The 27,949-nt window shown below is 37.9% G+C and overlaps 1 protein-coding gene across 1 annotated transcript; it reads left to right on the top strand.

Annotated features, from left to right (window-relative positions):
* The first annotated feature begins 211 nt into the window (after window positions 1–211).
* LOC139144470 (peptidoglycan recognition protein 3-like) lies at window positions 212–27,894 on the top strand. The gene is made up of 12 exons (XM_070715169.1): window positions 212–489; window positions 2,982–3,117; window positions 4,333–4,423; window positions 5,615–5,723; window positions 7,095–7,182; window positions 8,358–8,411; window positions 9,083–9,168; window positions 18,012–18,191; window positions 22,054–22,189; window positions 22,479–22,569; window positions 26,512–26,620; window positions 27,857–27,894. Exons 1-12 carry the CDS (start codon window positions 259–261, stop codon window positions 27,887–27,889), a joined length of 1,344 nt encoding a protein of 447 aa, XP_070571270.1. The 5' UTR covers window positions 212–258; the 3' UTR covers window positions 27,890–27,894.
* The last annotated feature ends 55 nt before the right edge of the window (window positions 27,895–27,949 follow it).

The raw sequence follows: 27,949 nt of genomic DNA on the forward strand, positions 1-27,949 counted from the left end.
GCTTCTTATCCCCCTACGATGGTACGGGCATTCGTGAATTTGTGTTCGAATTAGTGCAGTAACCTCTACCAAACAAATGTGCTCGACTTCACAAACGCATGTGCCCTATGGTTTATCAAAGAGAGGGACGGCGTCAATAAAGGCAAAAGTGATCAACAGCAGGTACACACGGAAGTAATGCGCGTACGCTGACACTTCAAAACAAGAAGTGTTCACGAACATGCGCACAGTCTCTTTCGATCGAGAATTAAGTCAGCCATGTTCATGATAGGTTTAACATTACTGTGGACAGCCTGGATGTTGTCACAGCCGCCGTTTAGCACCAGCAGTATGACCGTGGAGATTGTGAACCGATCGCAGTGGGGAGCGAGACCACCTACGGAACGGGAATACATACCTATGCCTGTGCCGTACCTAATTTTACATCATACGGCAGGAAAGCGCTGTTACACACACGAGAATTGCTCTGCAGTAATGAGAGGCATACAGGTACTCGTTTCTTTTACAACTTTCTGTGACATGTTTGAGGGAACATTGATACACTTAAAAATATTTTGTTTAACTTTTGCCAAAGATCAAGCCCCTTCCTCCTTGTTGTTGAATAGAGAAATGAGATTGTATTGACACATCACTGTACACTCTATTGTTGTTGTCTGTACCTTCTCGTCTTCTCGATCTATCGATCGCGTACTCCTTGCTCTACCATCCACTGCAACCTAAAATACGATTGCGATGCAGATCGAGTACGTGGTCGATAGTTCGAGCAGTACAATCGATAGATCGATCAAGCAGAGTACCCAGCCCACATGCGCCTGTGTACATACAACCATAAACTGTTACCCTATGGAATAGTAAACATTGTTTATATGTATGTTCTGCCTGCACCTCCGCTGGCACATGCAACTAGAACAGCAACTTTTTTTGATCAACTTTCAAAGCCAATTACACATGTGTTAAAACTTTCAGATTGACCTAAAGCACTTTTACTGTGGCGAAATAACCATAACCTATCCCATTGTCTGGACTCAAATTGACCTTTTCAACTAACGTGGCCTATTCAACAAAGTGTGCAAGAAGTTGTACCAAAGAGACACTTGTTTACTGAAAGAGATACAAAGGCACAACATTGCCATGAATTGTAATTCTCCGAAACTTCTCGATGAGGTGTGTTACAAAGACATATTGACCAGCCGTATTCGGGCAACAGCATACGTTTTTTCCCTATAGGTCCATGGGTCAGAGAGTCGCTCAAAGCAGTCAATTGTTGTCTGTAAAGGCCTCATAGGTATTCCTGACCTCAAAGGTGTCTCCGTGCTAAATTGTCGTGTGATAGGGGGTTAAACTGAAGTCTTACAATATGGAGAGGACTGAGGACTAGAGGACTAGTGTCTGTATAAAATATACCTTCACTATAAAACGATGCATTTGAAGTCATGTGGACATTTTTGAAGTCATACTAATTGCTGTTACTTAGTAATTCAAGTTTGATATGAAAACATGGGATTAGGGCATGGAATAGAATTAACAAAGGGAAGGGCTAATATTTTTGAAAAATATACCTACTCTGTATAGAGATGTTGTTGAAGATATGCACAGTTTTGAAGTCATAATAGTTGATGCTGATTACTTCTTAAAAGTTGACATAAAATACAAGAGTAAACAGAAATACCAAAAGAGCTAATGATTTTCACAAATACTCCTACCCTATAGAGAGGTGCCGTTGAAGACATGTAAATTCTGAAGTTAAATAGAAAACGAAAGGTTAAGGTTATTTGTAGAAGAAAAATCTTGCTTACATAAGACAGAAGTAGTTAGATATAGCAGTGGGAGCACACAGTCACTATTATTATCATCAGAATGATCTTGGGACACTTTTGAGGTTATGGGACACTTTTGGAAACAAAGATATTTGCTGAAATCAATACTAAATGTTAGGCAAAGCAGTGCAAGTGTAACAATAGTTCTTTAAGTGACTAAAACTTGTCCAGTCGCCTTGCACATTGTTGAAGTCAAACAAATCCTCTCAAAAATTTGATTTAACACTGTAATTATATAACCAATAAATATTATCCTGCGACACTTTTGAGGTCATGGGACACTTTTGGAGTCAAATCTATTGTCTTAATTCAATACTAAATGTTGGACAAAGCCAAGGAAGTATACCATAGTCCTATTAGTTTATGACACTTTACATGTCACCCGGCACATTTTTAAGTCAAGTAAATCCCTTCAATTCCATAAAAGTAGATGGATATAGCAGTAGGAGCATATAACCATCAGAATTTTCTGGGGACACCTTTGAGGTCATGGTGACACTATTTCAGTCATATTTATTCTTTTCATATCAATACTAAATGTTGGACAAAACCATAGAAGTATACCATTATCTTATTCGGACATTAGCTCAAACGTGTGAGCACATGAGCTCAAAATGACTCAAACAACAGATCACTACAGAGGAAGTTAAAAAGTTCTACAACTTCATACCTCAATATGAGTAGACAGCAAGAAAATCAAGTTCAACTGAAAACATCGGGAAACCCTTGAGGTCAGGAATACCATAGAGGTCTTAAGGGTCTCGTAAAAGCAGTACTTTTTAGGGTCTATGATTTGACTTATTTTTTCTGTAGGATTTTAACTTTTTATAAAATTGCATAATGTTTTAAAGTTGACCGCCATGTTTACACTTTTGCTCTTTTCAAATCAGCATAACTGCATATTTTAAAACAATTTTTGCTTTTGGATATTTACCGATTTTTGATCCTCTTGCCCAAAGCGAGTTGTCTAATCCCTTGGCGTTTATGAATATCATACCTATATGTAACATAGCTTGATTGCCTAACAACGTTCTTGCTATTTCTCTTAAAAGAAATATTTATTCAATATTTTTTGTTTTATGTTATTGAGGTTTGCAGAATGAACGCATTTCTTATCACCTGGTCAAAGGCAAACATAATCACGTTACTTCTTTTAATCAACAGAATTTTCACATGGACGACCGGAAGTGGGGGGATATAGGTTATACATTCTGCGTTGGTGAAGATGGTCGTGTGTATGAAGGACGTGGCTGGAATGTCTGGGGCGCTCACAATATTGGGTACAACAACAAATCCATCGGTAGGTCAAATATCTAGGGTAACGCGACGACTCAAAATTAAGCATTAACCCCTGCCTAAAGCGGATGTACACGAGAATTGTACAAATTCTCTTATATACCCAACTGCAGCTGGGGTTATTGCTATTATATCATGTAATCTTATGTATCTCCCCTGCGCTAAAAGTAGAGAGACATTTCTAAAACCAGGTATAAACTCAAAATGTTAACCTGTTTCAGTATATATTGCATTTGCCTGTGAGTTTTAACTTCTGCTACATATCTGCATCTTTATTTTAAGTTTCAATCCAGATTTATCCCTAAATAATAAAGTTAATTAAATATGCAATTTAAAAATTGGCTGATGTAAAAATTGCTAAATGACTTTCAGTAATGTTGTATAATATTCTCTTCAATGTACATAGCAAGTCTCGTCAACTTTGGGCTGGTCCACCAAGATATATAACCCTAATTAAGAAGGTCATTAAATATGCAAAATAGACATTAGCTGAAGCAGGAATGCCTAATGATTTTTAATAATGTAATGTCATAGTATCTTTAAAGTACATAGCAATTTTCGTAAACTTTGGTCAAGGCAATCAAGATTTATATCCCTACTTAGGAGAGTTCATTAAATTTGCAAATTAAGCATTGGGTGAAGTGAAAGTGCTTAATGAATTTTAATAATGTTGTATCATAGTATCTTCAATCTTTATAGCAATTCTGGTCAACTTTGATCAAGTAAATCAAGATATATAACCCTTAGGAAAGTTCAGTATGGGCTGAATTTAAAATGCGCAATTGCTTTCAGTATTGGTAAAGCATAGTATCTCAAATATACTTATAAAGTGTCGTCAATTTTGATTGAGTCAATTCAGATAAATATCCCTAATTAGGAAAGTTCATCAAATATGCAAATTAGCAAATTGAATTCATTTTCATGTTGCACCTTTATGTCTTTCATGGCGGATAAATCCTTGTGTAATCGACATTTGTACGAAATGTCTTCGAATTCTCGTGCAGGCAAAATATCCTGCCTTTCATTTGTTTCCTCGTTAACCCTCTATGTTGGTTAAGGGGTCCGATTTAGCACTGCTAGAACAGTACTTTAGCATCGACGGAACAGGCTTTAGTGCAATCAGAATGACGAATGACAGCATAATATATTATAATTGTGATTTTTGCATGCAAGTGTCGAGAAGAAATATGATTCGAATACTGTATTCGCTTTGTTATAGGTCTGTGCATATTGGGCAACTTCGTAAACGAATCTCCTAATCGAGCTGCTCTTGACGCTGCCAAGGGATTTTTGGATTATTCAGTCGAGATGTAAGTTTTTTAGCTCATGTGTATAACGCACGTGAGCTGATGTCGTACCGATGTCTGTCTGTCTGTCTGTCTGTCTGTCTGTCTGTGTCTGTGTGCCCGCACGCGCATGAGTCTGTCTGTTTACACGATATCTCAAGAACACCTGAACAGATTCAAGTCAGATTTGGTACATATATTCTGTTTGAAATTGGCAAAATCGATTAGTTTTTTATGGTTGTTTCTATAGAAAGAAAAAATCATAAATGAGAACTTCCCCCCAAATCGGATGAGATTTAATAAAAAAATGTAGCTCACGAAAGGATTGATCTGCCATGAAAGACAAAGTTGTGACATGAAAGTTAGTTGCTAATTTGAATATTTGATGAATTTTCCTAATTAGGGATATATATCTGAATTGACCCCATCAAAATTGACAAAACACTTGTATGTATATTGAAGGTACTATGATTTAACACTACTAAAAGTCATTTAGCATTTTTACTTATTATGATCCAATTTCTAAATTTCAGATTAAATGAACTTTCCGAATTAGGGTTATATATCTCGATTGTCTTGACCAAAGTTGACGAAACGTGCTATGTAAATGAAAGATACTATGACACAAGATGATGGAAAGTCATTTAGCATTTTTACTTAAGCCAATTCCTTATTTGCATACTTAATAAACATTCCTACATTCCTAATTCGAATGATATATTTTGCTTGACTTTACCAAAGTTGACGAAACTTGCTATGTCCAAAGAATAAAACCATGATGCAACATTGGTAAAAGTCATTAAGCTCTTTTACCAAAGCCAATTCCTAATTTGCATATTCAATTAACTTTCCTTGATTGATTTGACCAAATTTGACGAACCTTGCTATGTACATGGAAGTTAGTATAATAGAACATTGTTGATAGTCATTAAGCTCTTTTACTTAAGCAAATTCATAATTTGCATATTTAATAGACTTTTTCTAATTAGGGATAGATACTTGGATTAACTTGATCAAAGTTGGCTTAACATGCTATGAACTTTGATGATACTAGGTTACAACTATTAAAAGTCATTTCGCATTTTCACTTCAGATAATCACTAATTTGCAAATTGATCAAACGGCGGCTTAAAATTTGCTATCGTTAAGGCGATGTCCTCGGGCTTCTTCATGGCCAACCATACCTCACAATAATATTTTTATGTCTTTTACAAGGAATAAACTGACACACGATTACATCCTATATGGTCATCGTCAAGCAAAGAATGGCACAGTATGTCCTGGTGATGCGCTGTTCAATGACATCCGAGAATGGCCACACTGGGTAAGTCCTACCGCTTTACCATGAAGTGACATTTACAATGATTGTAGGGAAAATAGCGGTACCTTATGATAATATTTTCCTTATTTTTCATTGTAAAATACATTTTCTTATTCAAATTGATCCTCTTGCGGTATATTGAATATAGATATTCGTTTTGCCAACACAAGACATTGTACAGTTTGAGATGTTATTATTGTATTATCTGATCAACTGATCACAACTGAAATTCAACCGACGAAAATATTATTACATGTTACCCACGCAGTTGAACACTACTTTCGACATGATGATAGTAGAACGGAGAATTTATGTGTTGCAGACGACATGATAAAAATATCTGAAAAAACGTCAAAAACGTATGTAGCTAATGAAACTTGAATTAACTGCGAGTCTAAGCAGTAATATCGAAACTGAAAGACAAAGTCTCGTTCAAACTGATCGCAAGGAAACTTCAAATCATACCCTTTCGAAATCAAGAATAAAAATACGGATCAATGTGCAATAAAAAAATACGGGTCACAAAATTAAGGGTTGAAAAGAATATTTACTACATACTTTTCAAAATGAACCCCCGCAAATGGTAGACCAAAATCGAGTCGTAAAAGTTTGATCTGTCGTCGAGGCGCATTCTACCGTAACGTATGTCACCTTTTTTACGTTTTGCACACTATAACATTTTGAAAAGTAACCACAATATCGTAAAATAAGAACTTCATGCCGGCATACACTCACATATGATTCTAGCAAGTTTGGGATTGAGTCGAGAGAGTAACTTGTAACCCAACACTAATTATTCAACAGGTTTCTGTGCCAGGTAGTTCGTGGGAACTTTGTTCTTCACTTTCATCAGGGTTGCGTGTTTCCTTCATTTTATAGTGACAACATATAGCTCAGAAAACGATCTACGAGAATTTTTTTGAAGAGCAGTTAATCTTTCCGTATTGGTGATTACTCAATTGAGCTTAATTGTAATGTTAACAATACTTTCGTTTCAACACGATTGGAACTAATTTGGGATAATTGGATTTTCATATTTTTCAAATGTCTCAAAAGCGTTAAGTGCAATTTAGCTGAATGTTGCAATACTGCAAATTACTCATAAAAACAAGTGTGTAATGTAAAAAGAAAAGCAGATAAGATTACATTTGTAGATTAAATCCGCATTACTTCACCATCCAATTATTCCAAATTAGTTCCAATCGTGTTTTTCTTGGCGATGAAATCAGCTTTTTGCTAAAAGATAGCTTTCAAGCAATACATTTTTCCTGGTTGCTGTTCGGCATGATTTCCGGAAATTAGAAAAGAAAAAGGCAAACAGTTTATTTACATTAATGTCATCATTGTATATGTGGTTTTTATTTTCCTCCTCAGAAACAAGGAAATCACTTTCCTCCAAATTCCAAAGGCTGTGAAGACCATGCATATCCTCTATACTCAATGGCGTGCAGAGAAATTCAAGGTAATACTCAAGTGTTCATACCTTTTTTGTTAGTAACCTGTGGCGATGTTAGGCTTAATCCCGGCCGTCCAAAATCTAAGTTACTCATAGACATAAGTGTATAACTTAAAAATAAAAGTAGATTAGCTTACATTTGCACATCACACCGACATTACTGTACGATCTAATTATCCCAAACTCCAATCATGTTTTTAGTTTCAAGGGGTTTTAGTATAATTTGGAACATGCACACAGTAGGTTAGGAGTATATCTTCTTGTCTGAAATAAAACAGAGAACACTTGATATAAGTATTCAACGATGGAGAACGAACCTAGAAACATATTCATAGCTAGACACATATCGCTTTTGATGCTTTAGGAAACCACTGTGTAAATTTCGAGTATCCAATCACAGTTTGAATATTGAAAGTGGACGGATCGAAAAGTTACCAAAGGCAAATAGAGTATGTATGCTATGTACAAGTGCATTAAAAGTGTATTAAACCAAGTTCAAACCGAATTCCGTTTTTGTCTCATTTGCCCCTTGTATTTGATTCGCGCAAAATATTTATATCTGAATGTTACGACAAAACCCCTACACTATTGAAATTAAAAAGATTAGTCAACATCCAAAATCCTCAAGCTCTCATATATGTGTTCCCGTATGGCATAGACTTTTCTCGTATATTTACCACTTAGACTCTTTTCAGTCAGGTTGTGTTTCAATTGCAACATTGAAGAAACGCTATGATATTAGAAAAAGTGTGTCAAAATCAGACAAACTTCAGCAATCCCTTTCCGGTTGATTAATTTAGCTACATTCATACTAACATGTAACTTTTGTGAAAACGATCGAGCACAGGTAGAAGAAAGTGGCCGGCGTTGGCTACGTATACATTCAGAATGACCATCAGTAATCTGACAGAACTAATTCCGCTAATCGAACCTGGCACACCAAATTTGTATATAAAGGTACTAAATATTATTGTGGAAAATACTCCAATATCGCCAAACGAAGCCATTAAATGATTCGAAATTTATACTGAATGCACATTCGTCCACCATCTTAACGATTATTAAAATCTGTTGGTGTATTTGCTCTGAAAATTTAGGAAATTTCTTCGCGATCAGATATTTTAAATGTCGTACAATATGGATCTTTGCACGTCATATTTTTATCTTCGTTTTTGTTACAGAAACAACGACGATGGGATTTGACAACAGTAGCGAATTAGTTCACATATCCGCCGGTAAGTCATCTTCTTGTTTATGATTTTACTTCATCGAGTATATTTGAAGGCAATTCTTTCTTGGTCAAACGATATATATTCTGAGCAACAAGTATGCAAACATAACTTCTTATTCTCTTCCAGAATCAGTTAAATTATAGTACACGATGTATGGTTTATAATAACCATAATACAACGTCTACCCCAACGAGTTGGCTGAAAAAAAGACTATAGGCTTATAACATGCATAACTTATTTCAACGTCGGCTTTTATATATCAATATATATATTTAGTACAAAGATCATTGCGATTATTTGAACATTTACCTTGTAAGTTTGAATATAATTTAAGATTACTATATGCTCATAACTGTAAATAATTTAGTCCCCTTTGTAATCTTCAAACATAAGCAAGCACTAAACTGTACGTTGTTGACTAATACTGTCGTTGTGAGGTCCAAGGCGAGGAGAAGATACAGCAAGCATCTAGTCAGCTACTCATGGACATATCTGTTATTATATTCTATACAAAAATTAAAAGAAAAATTGTTCTTTGGTTTTTAATGGTCAGTACCTAGCCTAAACATAGAAGACGACAAGATACAAAAATTCATGTCTTAACAGAGTAAAAAGCGCTTTAGTATAAAATTATTAGAGCTATGGTAATCAGTTGATATTGTTTCTCTGTATAGCACAACGATTGTACAAAGCGTTAGGAGTTGTCTTTCCACTGGTAGTCATTGTTGTGACGTCATATTTGAGTAATATGGACAAAATTGTAAGTAGTTTGACTTCATCACAAATTTCAAATACGTGTGTCTATGATTTAGGCGAAAGCTATTAACAGACAAACTAGCTTTCCATAACAGTGCAAGTAACGTTCAATCATTGTAACATAGAAATATGTTGACTGCTAGAGTAACCAACGAACTTACCTTGCACACGCTCTTCTATTGCTATCGCTATTGTACTTATAAATGAGAAAATGGGTAGGCCTATAGCAGTGTGCTTCTCAGGGCATATGCTAACGCTCTTGTAATAATTATATCCGTTCTGTGTAAGTAGTAATTGTTTTTGGCCTCTGAGAGGCTGCCAAACCTAACCTAATCTCAACGAAGAACGCATCTTATAAACTACATTGCCATAGCAACCATGTCGTTATTTTGCTACTTACACAGGCGCCATGTATGCAAAAAGGCATCACATCCGCGCATATAAACTACCCATGCACACACAGGTGGTAACCTAGAATGCATTATGTTACAGTGAATGTTGATGTTTACGAGGGTGTCATAAATTCAGTTCACATATGGTATTTTTCTCGAACGAAAAGCACTCATCGTTGCAAATTCAAATTATACTCCATCCTTGGTACTTATTATCTTTAATCCATTTCCATGAAATTAAGTGCGACACAACGTACTTAAAATTCACTTCACAGCGCTGACTCAGCATTCTAAATTGAAGACATACCCTATTTTATTACTCATGCACGCCCTTGTTGTGTTTATACTATGCCTTCCGTTCAACTACGCTCATTATCTTAATGGAAATATCTTCAAGCATGTATATTTCTGACGTTGTTCACTGTGGCTTCTCCGCTAGGTGACTTGGTGCCATATGTTGTGATTTCAAACGTGATTGAAAGGTGGTGGCATACAAGAATGCATGTACACATCCAAAGAACAATGTGAATATTTTTTTCGCCTCGTCATGCATCAATGCTGAATGAGAAAATCCACATGTAGGTCCTATGGTGCATTTTGGAGAAACCTATATTTCAAAGCAGTATCTTTGTGGCATGATGGTGATGGATTTCCTTCAGAATTGAATTCTCCGAATCCACCACAACTTGATACTTGATCAGCAAAAAAGTGGGTACCAGAAAGAAAAGTATAATGAACTTCCTTACTTACCTACTAACTACCACCAAACAACATTATGACATTGGAAGATCTCAAGACTCGCATTAAACAGGAACTTCCCCAGAAGCCGGATTATCATAAATCTATGCAAATGTAAGAAAGCCACGCTACTGATCGGAAGTGCCATATTTCGTTCCAGGGTCCCATAATTTTTCCATTTGTCATTGTCATTTTATCTTGCATATGATGTCTGTGAATACATAGCGACTAAACTTGAGTCGAAAATAAATTGAAAAAGAGTGTTGGAGAGCGCATGTTTCAAAATGTGTTTCCTGTACGACCATTTGACCCCTTTTTTCATATGTCACGAAAGTGCCCATCATGATTATTCAAATTTCTCATACGATCAAAGCGATGCTATGAGAATTCAAAAACTCCTGCCCGGTGTATGAAAATGGCTGTGTCATCAGCAATCCCAGTATTGTGCGCCCAATGTCCTGTAGCTTCCCGTTTAAGCAATTTAACGGTGATTTTAATGCATTTCAGTGCCGGAGGTTACAGTATGTCTTCTTGTATAATCAGTGTTTGGATACAATTTTTACCCTATTCCGTAGGGAGAAGAAAGAGAAGAAGGTACAAGCAAATATTGTTAAATGGATTAAAGGGAACTGTGACATAAACATGTCGTGCGACCCTCTTCAAAACCTTTATAGGAATTTCAGACATTATCTTCAAATTTTACGTTGTAAATTAAGTTTTGAATGTTCCTAAGCAATTGTAAATATGTGTGACGATATTTTGAGGAGCATAAATTTGATATTAAAGTGAATGCATAGACTCACGGTCTTCAATGCTCATGTATAGAAAGTAAAACTATCAAAGAGTGACCCTGAGATGTCATAAGTTTCCTGTGAATTCAGTGACCCTGTGACGCCATGATAATATCATGTAATTTTCAATGATCCTGTGGTGTCATTACATATCAATGTGATTTTTTAGCTTTGTTCGCCAGCTGATCTGCCAAGTTATAATATTAAAAGTTTGGTCTTCTCCACTCAGAATGGTTAGGAAGACTAATATTTCAAACAAAAAATACGTTTAAGAGTGACAGTACTAAAATCTAAAGTGCAATTACTTGCATCCTTACGAACAAATTTAATTTCACTATTCTGTAACTTGTTCACTTCAGCACAGAATTGAATATTCATATCTTTCGTGTCTCTGTCTCCTATCTACTTTTATGATAACAGAACAATTGACTCTATTTTCTGGTTTGATACAAATTTTATCAACGAGATCGTTCTATTCATCTCTTTAGCTAATTTTATGCACTTAATAAAAATGTACCATTCTGAAGTATTTTCATTGTGTCTGTCATCTGTTGATTGGCTGTATGTAAAGTTAATAAAGCTGAGCCATTCCCCCCCGCCGCCCTCAGCCCACATTTCTTTGAAGTACGTTGTATCCCAAAATAAGCTTGCTCGACCCCTGCTATTTAAATAATAACACATGAGAGCGAGGGCAGCGAACAAGCAAACATGCAAAGACACAAAAGCACAAAAACTTCGAGTTCAGTTCGCCTTTCTGAGTCCGAACCTCAGCGCACAGTCCCTCTATCCACAGGGACTGTGCTCAGCGTAAAAATGTTGTCAGTGCCGAGTCTAGGGTTGCCGCTGAAAGTTTACCGATCTCCTCGGTGGCGTATCCAAACTTGTTGATTGCATAGTCGCTGAACACAGAAATTGCCTTGTTGCCATTTTCGTTCGTTTGCTGTTTACTTGCATCTAAATATCGTCTAACTGTGCCGGTGACAGCTCGGCATGACGTTTCGCAGCCATAGTTGCCGACTGCAAGTACAAGCGAACGACAATTTGTTAGGCGCAGAAAGATGCGCAGTAAGTAAAATGACGTCATCATGTAATATCAAATGCAGAGGGCATCATGAAGTTCTTTTATATGTCACTTGAGTCGTGTTTAACCAATGGCAGTGCACGCTGAATGAGTGAGGTGTAATAACAGTATATGAGCAATGATTCGTTCTGTAGTTTATCCATCTCCGAAGTGCATTATCTGCTTTCATTGTAGTATAAGGATTGATCTTGAGATGAATTGGTAAACCGAGTTACATAATGTATGGATTCTTAGGCGTAAGCCATTTAAATTACACCAAGTCTTCCTAATACATCTTAGATGTTATGCGGTATATTATTGCTCTGTCTCGTTTCATCCCGTGTAAGAGCAAAGGGTATGGGGTTATCTGTAGCTTTCGTGCCGGCTATACTTTTGTTGACATCCAACTAGAAGGCTCAAAGACAAACTGTTTCTCCCATCTTTATATCGGAAGACATAATCCTTATTATGGTTTGTTGAGATCTTTAAACCATTATTAACTTTAATATCACACAGATCTTGAGCTCGAGATTTATACTAGTCAAACCTAGACCGTAGTTATTAGCTGCCGTCATTGCGTATATACAGGAAATTTCGATATTCTCAGAGAGATGATTGGAATGATGCAAAAAATCAAATTTAAGAAAGTTACACCGTCAGGTTGCATTTATGTATCACTGCCATATGCTTGTAACATCTTTTTAATGCTACAGCTAACTTTGTTGACCTCGTCAGATTTTAGGAACCCTTGCTGGAAAGAAGTTCCAGGAGTCCAAAACAAACAAATTCCATCACAGTTACTTAATACATAGTTCATTCAGATTCTATCGATGTCACCGGAAATTATGCTACAAGCGGCGCGAGTCTATTGCAGACCCCATGCATACATTGGAAAACCTCAGACTGTCTACAAATGCTTTCCATCCACAATAGAAAAGAAATAATAAAAGAAATAAGTGACAAGGTAATCTATGACATCGAAAACAGGGCTCAATTTCTATGCCATGAGAAGCGCGGAAAACCCTAGTTCAAAGCATACTTGGAAAACAGATCAAAACAGAGATATAGACAAACTTCAATGACTGGCCCACAAGCTTTTTTATAGAACTTCTATACCGAAGCTGCCTTAACTCATAACAAATCATCCAAAAATTAATCTTCCGGCATTATAGATAATTCATATTTTTGTGTTCGGGGTTTGGCTGATAATAATCCGAGACATTTATCGCAGTCGCATTATTAGTTGAAGCTTCAACATCTGCAGCTCTTAGTTGAGTTCCTGCATGTGTTTGATTCTAAATTTCCCAGTCAGCCTGCAGACGTATTTTTTTCCGACGAAGCAGCTCTATCGTGTTCAAATTTTCCGGGGCTTAATCATGTGTAATTTTCTCTTTATTCCTACTGCTGCAGCCGTATTAGCTGTACATTTATTACAGAGAATACGGTTCCGGAGTAATAAAATATTTTTCTATTCGACGACAGCTTTATTTACAACCTTATTAACCTGTTTTTCATTCCACATTTCTACTTGTTCTACTGAACACTCCTTACCAAAAGTAATGTGTTTTGACCACTTGCAACGATATAGAGTATTTTTATCGTTTCTTTACTGTTTTGGTCGCAACCAATTGCTGTTGGAAAGCCCTGCAGCTCCTGCGTTTAGCCCAGCGGATTGTACAGTATCGTCTATTGTATTCAACATGTTGTCTTCTCTCAGGAAAAAGTAAAAAAAAAGTTGAAATCTGTACCAAAGAATCAAAAACAAAGTCAGAAACAAAATCTATGGCACGAGATATCCTGTGAGCGCAGCTATGATATATATAGAGAATCCATAAAAATTTGTCTGCATATAAGGAGTAATGATGTCATTCCCGATCGCCTTTCAGCTGAATAAGAAACGTGTACCCTCGTTACAACATGCTCAAATAAGCCCTGAACTGGACATAAAACCCCTTCTCATGAACTTAGAAATATACGTAACGCCAACAGATAAGTTTACTATCTGCCGAATGGACATATTCAAAGATAATCACTCATCGCTTGGCTAAAGCAAGCAATTTTTGCTAGACGGCCCGCATATGGAATATTGGGACCAGCAACTGTATTTCGCTGTATGGTGCAACACCACTGGCTGTGCTATTTCCTTTGCCCATCTCTACGACGGCAACTTCCACATCAAATACGATCTTTTTTGTCACTACAGTATGTCGGATCCTTCATGAAATGGAGGTTGCAATCCCAGCCGATGAAATTTCAAAGCCACAGACAATCAACAGATACAAATACAAAAATGAAAGAAAGAACCCATCATGAGGCAATGGAGACACTATAGGGGGTGCTGTGCAGTGGCGGGATGGTGCAGCTGACACTGGCGCCGGAACGAAAGTGGAAGCAGCCCTGGCGGCAGTAGCTGTAGCCTGACTGTTGCGAAAAAAGCACCAGATGCTGTCGCAGACCCAATTTATGAATGTAACAAGAATATAATGAATATAACAAGATGGGTTTGTTATCTTTGGCCGTATTCATTGGATTTATGTACAGTACATAAATCTATACTGTATGTAGTTAAAAATGTTATGGGTCGAGCCGCTGTTCAACATGATTATAAGTGGACCGACGAATTGTGGCAATACAGAATATGTCATGAATCTCCTCACCGGACAGTACTTCTGGAAATTTGAAGATGTAGTTTCATTAGTCCGACATTGATGAACAGCAAAACATATAATGGAAAAAATGTGTTTAACGATGAACATGTGTTTGTGTTTCCGGTCGGCCTAGATACCGTGGATGATACTCTAGCCTTCGTACTTGAGGAATGGACCGGCACTAACACTCTCATAATCCTCGACGACTGCGCATCGTCCAAAGACATGAAGAAGCGCAGTGATGTTTTAATTAAACTCGGTTCCAGTGCCAGACATTGTGGATTATCTGTCTAGTGGGTTCTGACTCAACAATATACTAGTGTCAGTAACATGATTTTATCTAATTTTTGATACTTCGATTATTACAATTTCTCAATATTACACCATATTGGCTTACCATCTTTCATTTTCTATTCAAATTTGCGATGTTGTGCAAATGTTATACGTAAGAATCATTGTATGACACCATCTCATGCTATACCATTCCAAACATGTGAACAATATTTCTATTTGAATAAAAATGTGTCAACTTGACAATACTATCTCCGTTACTGAAATACTATTACTAATCTTGATTGTTACTTTGCATCTACGAAAATGAAGTTTTTCGATCGATTTACAGTTAAGTTAGCCGGGGTCATTTCAAATGTGCGCCCGTGCCCTGACTATATTAAGTGTTTATTCAGCCCTAGATTGACGGAAAAGTAAGGGACATTTCAAAAGTGCCCCGACTTGAAAGTCATCGATTACAGAAATTATTTGCATTTTGTCTCGTTTCTTTATAACATGAACAAAAAAATATGACTTTCTCATAGAAATTAATCCGATTAAAGGGATAAACAATAAACAATGTGTTTTTGTTGTTTTGCTGAATGAAAACATTATTTCGATTTTTACACTATTATATCAATTTGTAAAATTTAAGCTGTAATAAATTGATAATTAAAGTCATCCAATTTTGTCAATTTAGTTCCAATCGTGTTCAGTATACTTGTGGTGTCCAAAATTATTCCATTCTCTCTCCTCTTTTCACAGATGATATAGGGGAACCCTTCAAGGTGACTTATACAATAGTGCGAATGTAGGCATGTTGAAATGATTGTATTTATCTTTTGCCGATGACCTTTCTCTTACGAGTAGTACTATATAATCTGTGTACAGAGACAGCTTGATAAACTTTGTTTGAACTTTAAAGAGTGAAAGTGAAAGAATTAACACAACAAAACCAATATAGTTGTCTTCAGAAAAGGAGCAATACCAAAAAAACCCCCCCAAAAAACAAAAAAAGTAAGGGAAATGAAATTTGGAGGGAGTCGGAGTTGAAAGAGTTTCGTACTTTAATTTTCTTGACCTAACATTGTCTCCTACTGGGAGCTGGAAAATTGCACCGGAAAACATTGCCAGCCTGAGAAATGATATAAAAGCCACTCACAATTTAAGAAATATCTTAGCAAATTCCAAAATTTAAATGTTGAAAAAGCTTTCAGAATATTTGACCAAAAAACTCCCAATATTGATGTATGGTTGTGAAATTTTGGGATGTCATGATTGTAACGGTATAGAACAGGTCCAGGCATCTTTTTGTAAATATAGAGCTCCACGTTAGCTATACCACATGCAAGTCTACTGTATTTGGAGAACTTGGCAGACATTGCCTAAAACAAACACACTTCGTCGCAATATGAAATACTGGTTAAACTTTTTACAAACAGAAAATGATAGTTACATTAAGCAAGTACTATAACTACAAGTTTGAGATGGCAGAAAAAGGCTTTATTTTTGGCTAAAAAAGTCAAAGACATCTTACTTTCAAGTGGTTTTGGTATAATTTGGAACATGCACACAGTATAGGCCATGAGTCGATCTTCTTGTAGATAGCCAATCACAGCATCGTTACTTTTAAGTGTACGGCAGCCAGGACTGATGTCCAAGGGAGGTCCACCACGTACCTAACCATAAGCGACTATTAGTCAATGTGGGGAAACCTATAAAAGGGACCGTAGGTCATTACACGCGCATATCACACCTTGCTTTTATGGAAGAGAGTGTCGAGCTCCACACTTAAATTTATACTAGATGTAAGCTGCGGCTACCGCATGGTAAGCGTCTAAAGCAACATCCTGATTTTGTATGGAAAAACTTGATTTTTCACAATTCTGTCAGCAGTTTTACCTTCTGGTGCAGGAAATAAAAGCGATTCATCACGTCGGCGGCATTCGGATTTTGCATAATGCAAACCTCCGTTTACAGGCGATGGGGTTGAGGTCAAACTCTATTTCGCTTTAATCTCGCGCGTTTTAATTGCCCACGTTCCCCAGTATAGGGAACACATGACTCCGTGCACGGAACTAGGGGTATACCGAAAGTGAAAGCTTATAAGAATGACACATTTTTTAAATTTTCGCTATAGCAGGCGGGAATGCATACTCCCACGAATTTAGCGCCTTCACTTTTATATCTGCAAATGTCGCATCATGCATCAGCCGCATGTCTGATCAAAAGATGCATTTTTTTCTGGCATGATCCCCACCTCAAGACCGAATAGGAGTGTCACAACAACACAACGATTATAGTCGCTGCACAGGTATATATTGTAGTAGATAGACTGGCGTTGGACGTAATATTTGCGACCTCCCCTGCACACAAACGAAAGTAATAGGGACAAATTCATCGAGTTTCTTCTTAAAGCGCGGAGTCAATAAAATGGTGTCAGGTATCATTTGTTATTCATGCATACATGTGACGTCACTTACGGGGAATACCCTTTGCTGTTAGGGGATTTCCCAGAAGTAAATGAAGCCCGGGAACAAAGCAGTCAAAAACCAGCTTGATAATCCTCCACGTTGGTGATCGGTGGAACAAAAATAATGTAGGGATCAGGGAGGTAATTTACAGATATGGACCGTTTTATTTAAAATGCTATACAGAGGTAGCGAGTGTAAAGTATATAGGCATACACACGACGGAGATATAGGCGTGCCGTAGTGTCTACGGGCTTGTATAATAAACACGTTTTAAACTCCAAGAGGAATGTTGGTTGCAATACCCTATGGTGAAACCTTGAAATACCCTGACACAATGAGCTGGAAAAACCCGAACGCTGACCTCAGTACTGACAGTAATATTGCCCCGGAATATTGCCAGCCGAGCAGTGAGAGTCAGTCTTTTCCCTGCCTTGCTCTCCTTGACACCAGTTTTGCTAACCTTGCGTTGAACAGAACCAATCCGAGTCTAGCGACATGGCCGTTGAGATCGTGAGCCGATCAAAGTGGGGAGCGAGGTCAGTTTCGGAACACGACAACATGTCTATGCCTGTGCCGTACGTGATCTTGCATCACACAGCCGGAAGGCGCTGTTCGACGTACGAGAGTTGCTGTGCTGAGATGAGGAGCATACAGGTAACGTCAACTATTTTGTTCCAGGCTATCGACTGGATTGTTGAGAAAATATCAGCGTAAGCTTACTTCCGTCGGGTGAGACTAAAACTGAGACTAAGACTGAAGCACAGCGGAACCTCTAAAGAGTAACGTGATGGACTGTGGTATTGATACAAAATGAGGCCAAAATTTTCAATACTAAATGAGGTGAAGGACACGTTTTCACTTAAAATAGGGCGAAGGACAATGTTATTTGTTCAGAAGATGGTGAAGAACACCATCAGTTTCAGGACAGTGTAGGTTGAGGGCCATTTCCACTGCATAACAGGTGAATGACTGTCGGCGAAAGACAGTGCCGTCAGTGCATTTTGACAGTATAAGTGGGCGAAGGACAAATCCGTCAGTACAGAATATGTCAAAGGACAGTATTTTCTCTGAGTTGCACGAATATATCGTCCTTCGCCTGATTACGAACAGAAAATACTGTTTCACCTTTCTCCGCGCCGTACGACAATCGACCGCGATTGAAACAGGGAGAGGAAAGTAAATTGATCGGTTAAGATTTAATATAATGAAATACTGCGCCATAAAAGGTTCTTCCCGTGCGACTAAGGGAGCGTTCAGTTATTATGGCCGGGGTGGGCCAGCAAAATCCAAGGGGGGTCACCTCAAATTTAAAGTGTATTTTTAAAACAGCTCAAAGGGGGGGGGGTCACTTAATTTTCATAAGTATCCGTCCCGTCAAAAAGCAGTTTCAGTGTTCAGAAATTTTCTTGGAGATACAAAATGATTCGTTGCATGATTTCATTCATTGAAGTTATTCACCTGTAAATCTGAACAAAAGTATAATTATCTGTCACATGAACATCTTGACTTGACAACTCTGAGGCTTGTCTTATTGTAAATCAAGCTCACTGCACTGAGGGCAATGAACAATTCCTATTACTTACATATTAGAGATATAGCAAGTTTTGTCAGGGAAATTATTTAACAGTTACCTGTACTGAGACTACTAGTACCATGAAAAGTTAAATAATACTTTTAGGTGAAATTCCAATATCATAATTGTTGTCCACATCTGAACTCTTAAATACCCTATGTGAATCAAGTACATTTGTATCAATTATCAAACACCTATAAAAGCACAAATTAATTTAGTTTAGCATTGTAAAAAAATTATTCTTAGTTTTCTCATAGACTCCAGAGTATAGTGAATCAGCATTTCGATGAAATTCCAGTATCTAATTTCTTGCACACATATCAACCTTTAACCATCCTAGGCTAACTAAGTACTTCAAAATGAATTATCAAATGTCTATAAATACACAGACTTTGATAGTTTTGTATCGGAAAAAAATTATTCGTATTTTCCTCATAGACTCCCATGCACAGTGAATCTACATTTTGGTATAATTCCAAAATCCAATTTCTGGTTAACACATTCATTTGTTACCACCCTAGTCTAATCAAGTACATTGATATCAATAATCGAGAGAACATAAATACATGGGTTTACCTATTTTTGTATTGGAAAAAAATTATTCATACTTTCCTAATAGACTCCCATGTATAGTGGATGAACATTTTCAGTGAAATTCCATAATCAGATTTCTTGTACACGTAATAAGCTTATTTCGAGCCCTGAACCATTATATTCTATTCAAGTACATTTATGTAAATTATCAGATATCTATAAATGCATAGATATAGTTTTGCATTGAGAAAATATTACATAGATTCTTCATACATGTATGAGAAAATATATGCATACCATGTATAGTGAATCAACATTATCAACAGCTAATTTTAATTAAATCCAAATATCAAAATATGTACACACACGCTTGCGCAAAAATATTTCGATCCACCAGTAATTTCTGTCAAACCCCTTTGAGGGGTAATTTCAAAATTATAGCAAGTCAGAATGGGAAATCTGAGCATTAACACCTTTTGAGTTTGTAAGGAAGGTCATTTGAAAAAATCTAAGCTCTTTTTTGGGGATTCTATCGCTCCATATCCCTGAGGTGTTTCTGTGTGCAGCTAATTTACTCAAGCAATGTGTGTGTGTGTGTGTGTGTGTGGGAGGGGGGTCATGAAATGTTTGTCATCTTGAAAGGGGGGTCATCAATTTTTTGGTACAGTGGGTAGGGGGTTCACTTATTTTGACTGATGTGCAAGAAGAATTTGCCGGCCCTCCCCCGGCCATAATAACTGAACACTCCCTAATTTTGAATTCCGGTATAGTGTCATTGAGACATGGAGGATTTGTCGCATGTTATTGACTTTTGGGTATAGTTTATGAATGAATCCTATTTACCCAAATATTTCCATGACAGTTATATGTGCATGGTTGGATAAAAGTGAAACCTCAAAATTTAAGGTTTTACCCATCATTCGTTAAATTTTTGGCATGGTTATACGATAAATCGGTTATTTAAATTAGCAATAAAGCGCACCCAGGGATGGCATACCACGAGATTTTGACCAATTCACGACATATATGCACGAGTGATAGCGAGTGCATATATGAAGTGAACTGGTCAAAATCGAGTGGTATACGGTTGCTGGGTGTGATTTATTACTTTATATCATAAGAGTATATTGAAATTCTGGCGTTGAACGTCAATTTTGTTTTTTTGCTCCAGCTGACAGCTCGCGCGTATGTCAGCCGTGGTATATCGCGATTATACCACGGTTCTTTTCTCGTCTCGAAAAATCGGATCGCTGTATTTGCGCCATCAATATACTGGTATGATATAATACCATTATCGCGTGTTCCTTGCGTAGTATCACCATTCATGTTATTTGTGCTGCGTCAGACACTCAGCTTCGTTTCTTGTATGACGCAGCACAAATGGCACTCACGCTGATACTACAAGGAACAGGCGATATTATAGAAATAACGGGCGACGCGCTGACCATTAACGTTTATTTGTGGGCAAGGGCGAGACGAAAGCCAAAAATTAACGGGCCAGGCTTGCCGAGCCTGTTAATTTGGCTTTCCTCGAGCCCGCGCCCACAAATAAACGTTAATGGTCAGAGCGGAGCCTGTTATTTCCATTATATTATCAGCGAACCCAAGAAAACCGTCAAAATATTCCGAAAATTTCAGGAGCGAACGACAACTGGGCCCCAGAAACTGAGCAATACGCGACGCACTGTCACGCGCACTGTAAAAAAAATGGCAAATCCGGAGATGTTTTCAGAAAAAAGTATCTCAACTTGACCTACAAGCGCTCCATATTATCTTGTGATTGATTATGATTTACGTTTGAGCTATAAAGTTTCTATACTTTGAGTTGCTAATCTTAGTATTCATATCAACAAACCATTACTGTGTATTTGTGGTCAGTCACGTGGTTCAGCTCGCCCAATCAAAATGCGACGGGCAGGGCATCGTAATATAATGGGTAATAACCTCTACAAATTGCCCGGCTAGTTTAACTGATATAGAAACTTAAATGCAAGCTCAAAATCATCGAAATCATTGCTGTACATGTAAATAGCCGACAAATCACATCTTCTTAGTGTTACGCGGTATACACAGTCTCCAATTACAGTACCTTGTATGTTGAAGGACATGCTTTCACAACAGTTCCGATGTAATTTGTGCCAAGCCTGTTTAAAGCAAAAAAATATTATCACCCATATAACTAGAACTCGACGCACTTCTTTCTTTGCATGATGGATTCCGTGGCAAGAATGTTTTCAGGTCACCAGAGACTTTCCAAAATTTGAAGCATTGCCAGTGCTACTAGCTACCGTAGGCGTTCACAGAATTTTCTATGCTTGAAGCACAAAACCCCAAAAGTATTGCCGACATACTTACTGTACCTTCTTTCGTTTTGTTTTTGGCTTGATTAATTTTTTTCCCTGCATGCAGAATTTTCACATGGACGGTCGCAAGTGGTGGGATATAGGTTACACATTCTGCGTTGGTGAAGATGGACGTGTTTACGAAGGACGTGGTTGGAATGTCCAGGGTGCACATTCTATCGGCTACAACGCTAAATCAATCGGTAGGTCGAATTTCTAGAGCGACAAATACAGATTGGTGCACGTTATAAGACTGTTGATAGTCCCTAATGCCTTCTGTGCCCAAAACATTCACGTATACTGCGTATAGCCACTGTGGCTAGTGCCCTGTATTGTGCTTCCCAAACAACCGACAGCCGAAGGCTCAAGGGCCAATGCCGATGGATGCCCTCCGAAACGTACTGATTGGCCACGGTAGTACATGCATCTGTCGACAGACAGCACTATATTTCTGGAGGAAATAACTGAAATATTGTATGCTTTTCGTTGCAGGTCTGTGTATACTGGGTAACTTCGTCAACGATTCACCAAATAAAGCTGCCCTTGATGCAGCACAGAAATTTTTGGAGTATTGTGTTGAGAAGTAAGTAATTATTGTTTTGATATTTCGCTTCACTCAATGTCGACAGTTACCGTAGACCTGCATGGTCGCAATGGAAATCACATGACAAACCACAGGGGACTGTGGACAAACCCTATATATGTTACGTAGCTGCCGATGAAATTTGGCTTGAAACGTCAGAATTTTCGATGCCCGTTTTCCAGTTTGTATTCTACTCATGTTGATAATGTCAGTTATAATGCCAATGTCACAATTTTGGCAAAAAATTTATGAACATGCCTTCACTGCACGATTTCGACGAGATCACCGCAGCGACACATACGCATACACTACAGCCGTTGGGGGCGTTATGCATAGGTACCCATTTTTTTTCATGTAAATATAAACACAGAGTAACATATAGGGCAGAGTCGCAGCGCTTGCATGCCTTTTGTTCAATGGTCGTCTCGGTAGACTATTGGCTTGTCATATTAAAATGAGCTCCAAAGGTGTTAAACTTTTTGGAGGCTTTGTTTGTGGTTGATAATTTAACGAGACTATGCGAAAAATACGACGAGATGACATCGTACTGCCAGTCGCGTAGCAACCATAGTTACTTTGTGAGCTCTCAGGCCAGAAACACTGCTTCACGCCAACACAGTCCCTCCACCAAAGGTGGAGGGACTGTGACGCCAATCAAAACATTAACACGCCAGCACTTTCATAAACATGTCCTTCCTTGACGCACGTTAAAAGAGGGTATGACTGACCGTAAACCATTGAGTAAAACCAGACAGTATCGATAAAAGACTTTCAAATTTGGTTCAAACATGCTGATTATATATTCATAAAAATATGAGAGGAATTTTTAAAACGGTAAAACTCACTTTCCTGAAGCTCAAAACACTCCCGTTTTCGCCAGCACGTCAATTCTGCTCAGCACCACACGAAAACAACAACACAAACTTTGCCGAACATACTTTCGCTTAACAATTGGCGAAAATCCGAAAATTACCGAAGGATTCATGGTCGGCACTCTTCGGAAAAGAGAGTCGACAGCAACCTTAGTCTGGTTCCCTGACCCATTTCCCCGGTAGAGGGCGTGGGGAGATATAGGGTCAGGTACCGGGTAGCCATCTTGAACAGAATTTTGTTCAAGATGGTGGAGTTAGTCACCTGACAGAACGATCTACAACAAATATGGCTGCTACCATGAAAACGCCGGTCAAAATTCGACTGGATCAGAATTATGTTCGAACACTGGTATCCGAACCAAAACACTGGCACACGAGACGGGAAACATAAACTGAAAGGATTAATCCAGAAGTACGGGGAAATAGAGGTGATTGAAGGCTGGCTGTGATATCGCAGCAGTACTTGTGGCGTGTATCGAACGCGCTAGGGTCATTGAGGTCATCGCCGACTGTGGCGTGACCCCAATGACCAGAGCACGTTCGATACACGCCACAAGTACTGCTGCGATATCACAGCTAATTGAAAGCAAACTTTGTTGGAACTGTGAACGACGATTGATTTCGGTGGATAGAATGGTGTCCGAATTTCCTGAAAAATGCCAGACATCATGTCGACGTTCTAAAAGTATCAAGAGGTGTGCTAAATCACAGTGGCTAAATCATGGAGGTAAAAAGTCTTTCTTTCTACCTCGACGGCTTTGTGGTACAAACAAGAAGTTGGTGTCAAGTGAGCCTGGAAGTGCGAAACCCAAGAAACATGAGAAAAACGTTACAAGTGTTACTTTAATCCAATCACAGCTTGTTTTATTTAACCCAATAGCGTCCATGTTAACATTAGCCGGTACCTGACCCTATATTTCCCCACGCCCTCTACCGGGGAAATGGGTCAGGGAACCAGACTAGAGCAACCTGAGGCGAGGCGAACATGGATAGGTTACGTAACCGCTTCACGCCTTAAACAATACCCGTTGCCACTCTATGTTTCTCTATGATATAAACAAGTCATTTTATTGGACTTTCCTGAGATACGAAACGTTTTAATGGCATCTGGAGGATCCTTTAACGCCAAGAAAATCGACGAGCTTTAGTTAAGCCCATTCCAGAAAGTCGATTGATAGTTTTACCGTTTCACAGAGATGTTCTTGGTAAAATTACTCAATTTTGATAACAGTGAAAACTAAGGGCACGCGTTATTACCCACATTCCCTGCTTCCAATGTACCCGTTAGAGGTGGTGATTACTTCTTAATTCTCATTCAAGAGACCACGCGTACGCATACGTATTAAACAAAATATTCCGCGATATTCCCCAAATATTCTGATGGTTTGTCACTCAATTTCCTGAAAGCCGACTGAAAGTAATGGCTCATCCCCACAGAGATTACTAATTCAAAACAAACGTATCCTCCCGGATGAAATGCTATCCGCAGTTGTTCTACATGGGAAATGACAGCTGTAGTATTGTAGTTTTTTTGGTACACATTGTTGCATTTACAAAGTCTGCCCCCTCCCTCCTCTCAACCGCAAGTATCGAAAATATCCTTGAAAAAGATGGACCGTGAAATAGAAAGATTTCATCAAAATCTGATTAGTATTGTGAAACACTTCAACAATTACAAGTCTAGGGTCCTCTCGACAGACAGAGAAAAACTGGTCAAGGTTAGTCTTTGGTAAATAATATAGTGCTGCCCATGAAACTCACGTTTTAACACCAATCGGTAGCGATGAGGTAATAGTCTTACTGCTGCGTTGGCCGGTCTTCAACGGCTTTGTCAAAGTAAGGTGTATGTGGTAATCGTCTGAAGTTGGACAGCTTTCGAATATTTTAATCAGATATTGTACAAGGTTTTCAGGGAACTTCGAGACCGGCTAAATTCCTATATGCCATTGGCGAGCGTTTCAAGGCATAGAAAATATATCAGAGCTTGTGTAATGTTTACTGTACAGCTACTTCCCTGTGGGAGATTGTCACACTAGCTCTGAGTATGATGAGCGTAATTTGCTTTGTTATGCTTTCTTTCCACAGAAATGAGGAAAAACCCACAAAATATGTCATGTATATTTGACTATAGACTAAAAAAAATCATTGTTTGAGGGCGCTGTCTGCGCTCTCCCCTTTAGAGGGCCAGGGAGAGCGTAGACAGTGCCCTCAAATTACGTTTTTAGCTCATATTTGGTATGAATATAAATACCAAAAAGAGCTTATATGATGAGTCGGTGGCGTCTGTATGTCTGTATATTTGTGGGTATGTATGTGCGGATGTATGTCCGTCACACGCAAAGGCTCCCATACCGCCAAAGCTACCATCTCAGTATTTGGTGTACAGGTAGACGAAATGAACATGTCAGTGTCAAAAATGTGCAAATGAGGTAAGAAAAAGGGAAATCCTGCAAATGTGCAGGAGTGGTGGCATGCCAGTTAAAGACAGGCTAACTCCACTGACTTGAGTCATTTCCTGTCATTGTTTATGAACTGTTACATATTAACAGACCTGCTCAAACCATAGACAATAGAGGGAGGAAGACCATCAGTAGAGGGGAGAGAAGACCGGTCAAACTAAGAGGGGCTAGCTGCCTTTCTGCTATGCATGTTGCTAAAGTTGACCTCCAGTACCTAAAGTTTCAGACCTTAATTACTTTTGTCATTCTTGTTTTTCTGGTTTAAATATTTCTTGTTGTTTTTCTGGTTGTACTGTGCAGAAATCATTGTCATAACATCAACGTAGAATTTTCCTGCACTGAATAGATAGAAACAACATTTATTGTTGATCTTTGGTACCCATACTCGCATATACCAATTCTGATCAAATCACACCGTATAATTGCGGTATTTTTTCAGTCTTCTTTTAATGTAATGAGAAACTTAAGGTTACTCATTGTACTGTTTTTTATACTTCAATTTAATCTTTTATCTGCTATGAACCCGATTTTAGTTATCTTGTGAAATCTTCCCGTAAAAACGCATTATACTTCATGCTAATGGGTTTAATAAATCCCTTTTCTTTCATAAGCAACAAACTGACACCCGATTACACATTGTATGGACATCGTCAATCCAAAAATGGTACCGTCTGTCCCGGTGACGCTCTCTTCAAACACATCCAAACCTGGCCACACTGGGTAAGTCACAAAAAGATATAGCGCTGATGAAAAAAAAAAACTGATGCGTAACTTTACTGATCAACTTGTGTACCGATCTGTTCGTCGTCAACACCTATGCATTTGGGGCTCTTTTTATATGCTTTTATTTAGGGTTTATGGTCAGAAACAGCTCTGAAACAAAATGTTACCCCTTCGCTATGAATATTAATTGCACAATTATATAACATTGTGCATAAAAAGTAAAACGAAGATTCTATATGGTAAACTGAACACAACGTAAGGTTCATCAAAACGAGGCTATACGATGTCATCGTGGCATTTTCCTAAGAAATCTCCACTGGCTGTAAACTTTTACTTATTTTCCATTGCTTTTGACATTGTTCTGGTGGGAAAATTGCACATTCTTGTTATATTGCGAAAATCATGTAGAAACGCTCATTATGTTTAATATGTCAAAATACTCTATATTTGAGAAATGTCAAATAATATTGTTTACACACGATTTTCAGTCCAAACTTGAATTCATTTGTTAAAAACGATATGGAATATTGCATGCATTGTGTTTGCCAAGGCTATATAGTGTGTACCTTAACGTGCTCTAGAGAGAAGCCGAAGAAAAAATATACTAGTCTCCTATAGAGTATTGATAATGATAATATCCTCAAGGTTACTGTCGTCCTTTTTAATGACTTAACAGTGCAAATGTTAAACAAAGTAATTATTCAGAAATTGATATATCTAACAAGTTGAAATGTTTTAAAATATTACATAGACATTGCATGCACATCCCATATTTCTAACTGCAAAATTTCAGAACTTGCGGCAACATTTGCAGGGCACTGTTGCGCTACAAATACTCCGCATAGTAATAGGCATACTGCCTCTTTCTAGAGTACGTATTCACCACTACATCATGGTGTATCTCACCCTATATTAAATAGATATGGGCAAATTTGTTATGACATCGTTGCTCGCGCGTATGGAAAAAAATGGTGCAAGAATGGTAGATATAGGGCTTAATTCTTTACAATGCCATTATTATTATTATTATAATGTCGCTAGAATGGTTGTGTGGACCGTACTTTAAATTATTCATTTTAACCCACTGCATTTAATTTGCGACAAGGACGTATGAGGATGTTCAACTCTTGTCCATCATTGTCGTGAGCGGTAGACAGTGGAGAAAACGATATCACAAGCCTACTTTTAATCATTACCTTCAATGGCATAATTCATTCGCATTTCATTTTACAGAAGCCTGGAGATCACTTCCCGCCGAGCAAATAAAGGTACTGGGGCGATACATATTCGCACTAAAGTTCTGAAATTAACCAAGATGAAGTCTTT

Source organism: Ptychodera flava, chromosome 11, assembly GCF_041260155.1.
Source record: "Ptychodera flava strain L36383 chromosome 11, AS_Pfla_20210202, whole genome shotgun sequence".
NCBI classification, from domain to species: domain Eukaryota; kingdom Metazoa; phylum Hemichordata; class Enteropneusta; family Ptychoderidae; genus Ptychodera; species Ptychodera flava.